Raw genomic sequence first — 4731 nt, 5'->3', positions numbered from 1 at the left:
TTTGTTTGTAATTTCCCTTATTTAGTAATTTGGGATATTTCAAGTTTCTTTTTTTTAAGACATTCTTGGCTAGCTGCTGGTATTGACTTCTTTACTTCTGGAAACCTTTTTTCTGTGCTGTTATACCAGGCTTAATTTAAAGAAATATTTTATGTATTATTATGGTTTGTGCTCCCTTTTGTATGCGAGGGCGTCTCTCCTTATTGCAGCAACACAACTTGTTTTCACGTCTCCTTTTTCGTTCTTTTGGGTTAAGCAGAAGTTTACTCTTTTCTCGACCAATGCTACCACTACGGGAAAAATCAATATTGACGACTACAGATTAGAGTTGTAATACCCCTACGACAACTCCATTTCATGCATTGTGGATGGGGGTATTGTAGAAAGTCCAAGCTTTTCTAAAATTAGAATGATGTATTTAATGATGTCAGCATATGTCACGAGTAAAGTGTGATGATCTGTGCGAAAGTGTAAGGTGTGCGAAGTAAAGCGAATGTATATGAGAGATTGTAACGCACAGTGATTCCGAAAATAGGAGATCTATTAGCTGTCATCCATTATGTATTACCCCATATAAAGGGAAGGAAACTGTGTATTGAGAGATCTCTTTAGGGTGAGTGTTATACAAGAAATTAGGAGAGAGAAAGTTTATTTGGAGAGCAAGTAAAGTCTTCGTAACATTTTGTTTTCAATCTTAAAATCTTGAGAAATAAACAAATAATTTTCACCATGATTTCTTGAAGAGAGTTACTTAATCTTGAATGGATATGGTTGTAGGATTTCCTGCAAGTACAGCTCACATAATTTTTTGAGCATTCCGTCTGGAACTATTGTTATGAAAAAAAAATTGAGCATTCCGTCTGGAATTATTGTTATGAAAAAAGAAAAAGGAAAATAATAACAAAAAAAACTTTTAAAGGCACCACCGCCACCGGTTACACTAGGAGTTGTTACAGTGGTGGCCCTTTATTAGATCGGCCTCTCTCAAGAGGAATTGTTAAACGTATAGGCAGGAATTCATAATCCAACAAGGAATGATCATGGCATTCACCGACCCATCACTTTCTATTAATTATATCCAGCACTTATATATATCATCGTAAGCAAATAAATATCAGAAAGATATCCCAAGGTTTCTCCAGAAGAAAAGAGAGAAAAAGAAGTGCTTACATATCATGCTATACTACTTAGAAGACAGAGAGAAGATGACTACTTTAGTTCTTTCTTATGAAGGTCGACTCAAAGAAGCACATAAAATATTAGAGAGAATGAAGATCAAACAATTGATGAGTTATAACGCAGAAGAAAACAAACGGTTGATTCAACGTAGTAGGATGTTAGGTACTACGTACAAGAGATGTTTTTTTGAGAATAAGAAGCTTTCTTTGGTTCTTGACTTGGATCACACCTTAATCCACTCCGTGAGAATTTGTGACGTATCAAAGGATGATCAAGATTATCTCGACAAGAAAGCAATTGTTGTTTCGTCCATGCAGGACGATAATTGTAGGAATGGAGATATTTTATATAAGTATATGGGGGCAATATACGTAAAACTGAGGCCTTACACAAGGGAATTTCTTAAACAACTCAGTGACAGGTTTGAATTATTCTTGTATACGATGGGCACAAGGTTTTATGCAGAAGTAATGGGAAAATTACTTGATCCAGATGGGGTTATCTTTAACTCGATTGTGTCGAAGGATGACTCCACGATTAAAAATAGAAAAAATATGGATATATTGGCCGGACCTGACGAGAAGAACACGATAATAATCGATGATAACAAGTATGTGTGGGAAGAGCACCAGAATAATTTGATACAGATAGATAAATATACGTACTTCACTGAAGAAAATGGAGGACATAAATTGAAGAAAGATGACCAAGAAGGTTTTGGTGATGAAGATGAAGCCCTAAAATCAATCTCAGAAGTTCTTCAAGGTGTTCATAAGAGTTTTTTTGAGTTGTTCCCCATTCCACAGACTGATGTTGAGCTTCAAGAATATGTCGATACTGTAGATGTAAGGCCAGTCTTGAAGGCGTCTAGAAAGTAGTCTAGGAAAGGTGCAGGAAATTGTTAAAAGTAAAGTTGTGCCTGGATCAACTTCTATTAATTAATCAATATACTTCTTAATATAAAGGGGAATCTTAATGCTGATGTGGCGCAACCAAATTCAATTTTGAGTTTTCTTAAAGTTTAGAAAGTCATGTGGCAGCATCGTCAGCAATTAACTGGCCAATGGAATTGACGCGTCTTATCGTTACAGACTCATCGTCGCATAACTGAATATATGAAAAGATTCAACCATACGACTGTCAGTTTGCAGAGTGTATGGGAAGATGGGTTTTACGGACACGACTCTTCATGGTGGATAAATAAGTATGCGATTTCCGAACACACACTAAACGACCAAATTGATACCATCGCAAGAAAAAAGGAAGAAGCAGTTCTTCTTCACGTCCATAGTGGTTGAATAGAAAGTACTTCAACGAATTGTTTTGTCAATAACAATAAAATGAAGTGATAGAAATTCGACAATCAGTTGGTAGGGAAAAAAAAAAGCTCCTTTGAACCGGTGGCACTCCAAACACGGACATTTAAAGTCGTCAATAGAGTCAAGACTCCTTTTGATCAGATTATTTTCTTACCCCAACTTTGGAAACCCGTTTGTTTTTTTCTCTTTTCGTTTTTTCCTTTTCAGTCAAAGAACTATCCATTGCAAAGATGAAACCCATGTACGTAGTGCGAACTAAAATGTTATTCTTCAATTTTGCAATTGTGATGCTAACAAAGTAGAGAAATCCTAACCATGAAAAAAATCGGCTTCTCAGAAAAATCAAATTTGTATCTTTCATATTGTGTGTTTTGCATTTAATTCTTAGAGTTCAATTTTTAAAATGGTTTTAGCAACTGTTGCTTTGTATCTAGAGAACAGTATTCTTTGTATAGCTTTACCAAACAAAATAAGATCGTCTTTTTTCATATGTTGGTATAAAGTTTTTGTTACTCGGTGAGAATTTGATTACATGTTTCTTACATATATGTTACAATTGCATGTGACGGTTATGGTGCGATTACTAATTTACGATGCATTTTTATGTTGTTTGTTGTGTTAGATTTTGCAAGAACCTTGACCAGTACTTTGGATTTGGATCTGAAACACATGAACCACCACGCACGTCCCAGATCCTTATGGGATGGAGGTTGGAAATCCTCCAGAAATCCCAGATTGCTATGGGGAGAGATGGTTGTTAATTATCGTACCCGGCTACAGGCTATTGATACACGAAGGGTGGAAGATCGATTTCGATTCTCGGAGTGTAAGTGTAATCTGTATAATGTTACAAAATACAAAGGATGCCCGTTGAGGCTAGGTTATACTTGAGGCTTGAATTTCTTCTACGATGAGATGCAATGCAGAGTAGGAGAAGGCTTCAAAAGCATCAAAAGAGGCGCCTATCTTAGATATACAGTGAATTGAGTAGACCGAGAAGAAACTATTGTGCTTGTCAAAATTACGTTTTTGATGTCACCTATACTGCGAAAAGAGGGAACGATTCGGATAACTCCTATAAAGGTAATGCATATACACTCTTATATTTGTTGCAAATTAGTAGGTTTAACTTTGTATCCTATTGAAAACTTTTAGCAAAATTAAACCAGAACATCAAAGATACTTTGCTTATGTATTGGGGGTTTCATGACCAGCACATTTTGGTAGTGCGGGTGTGTAGATAACAAAAAGACAAGTATGGTTCTGACCAATGGTGGTTATTTTATCTATGTTGATCATCAACACTATGCTGGGATTGGTTCAACACTTTATGAAGAGGTAACTCTGACCATTTAGAACTCCGTTGATAATTCGCCAGTTTCTTCTACTTTATGTTATGTGCCTTCTGTGCTGTTCTCTGTTGACAATTCGTCAGTTATCTATGGTGTTGTTCAAGTCACCCACATATATTCTTTTGTGTACAGTTCAGCCGGCATATATATTGTAGGGGAAGAATATCGCACACAATATTTGTTAGTGTGCGAGATTCATTTACTTCCTTAAGGTGCGAGAACTTAGTACGAGATAAGACAATGTTAGTTGTATGTGAGTTGTCATCCATCAGGTAAACACCTATATAAAGAAGAAGACAGGAGAGAGAAAGGGGATATAATTTTAGGAAAGAGACACACTTTATATGAGGACATATTATGTATAGTGACAAGGTAGAATTTGTATTATTACTATCTCCTTCCTCTTTCCCAAAACTAGATTTAGAGAGCTCCAAATACTCATTAATAGAGTCTCAATGTAATCCATACGTAATTTTAATGATCACTAGTGAAGAACCATGGATGTAGATCACAATGATCAAATCATGTATAAATCCTTGTGTTTCTTTATATTTCTAGTGCTTATATTTGAGATTTGGATGATTAATAAGTTTAGATTCAAAAAAATATCTTAAGTGTTATAGGATTTCCTACAACTACATATATCTCAATATGACTGCCTATGCCGAGGCCTCTCCCTATGATGTATTTAATCATAATCAACACACCATATTTTAGATTGAACGTGATTTTATATTGTTTATATGATTTTCATAATAGCATAGTTTATTTTTTAATTGCAACACTGATTGCCCCTCTTTTTGCTCATTTTTGTATGCAATTTTAAGTCTTATTTTATAAAGAGTCTTTCAACAATCATTGACAGATAATATTAGGGGTGT

The 4731-nt window shown here is 35.3% G+C and overlaps 1 protein-coding gene across 1 annotated transcript; it reads left to right on the top strand.

The window, feature by feature from the left end:
• Nucleotides 1-1205: 1205 nt before the first annotated feature.
• Nucleotides 1206-2057, top strand: LOC113273870 (RNA polymerase II C-terminal domain phosphatase-like 4). The gene has a single exon (XM_026523462.1). The coding sequence runs from the start codon at nt 1206-1208 to the stop codon at nt 2055-2057; it is 852 nt and encodes a 283-aa protein (XP_026379247.1).
• The last annotated feature ends 2674 nt before the right edge of the window (nt 2058-4731 follow it).

The sequence above is a fragment of the Papaver somniferum genome, chromosome 1 (genome assembly GCF_003573695.1).
Source record: "Papaver somniferum cultivar HN1 chromosome 1, ASM357369v1, whole genome shotgun sequence".
NCBI classification, from domain to species: Eukaryota; Viridiplantae; Streptophyta; class Magnoliopsida; order Ranunculales; family Papaveraceae; genus Papaver; species Papaver somniferum.
The sequence above is the reverse complement of the archived record's forward strand: the minus strand, read 5'-3'. Positions and strand labels throughout refer to the sequence as shown.

Excerpts from the sequence above, each read along its gene's own strand:
- LOC113273870 (XM_026523462.1), top strand. The coding sequence starts at position 1,206 with ATGACTACTTTAGTTCTTTCTTATGAAGGTCGACTCAAAGAAGCACAT.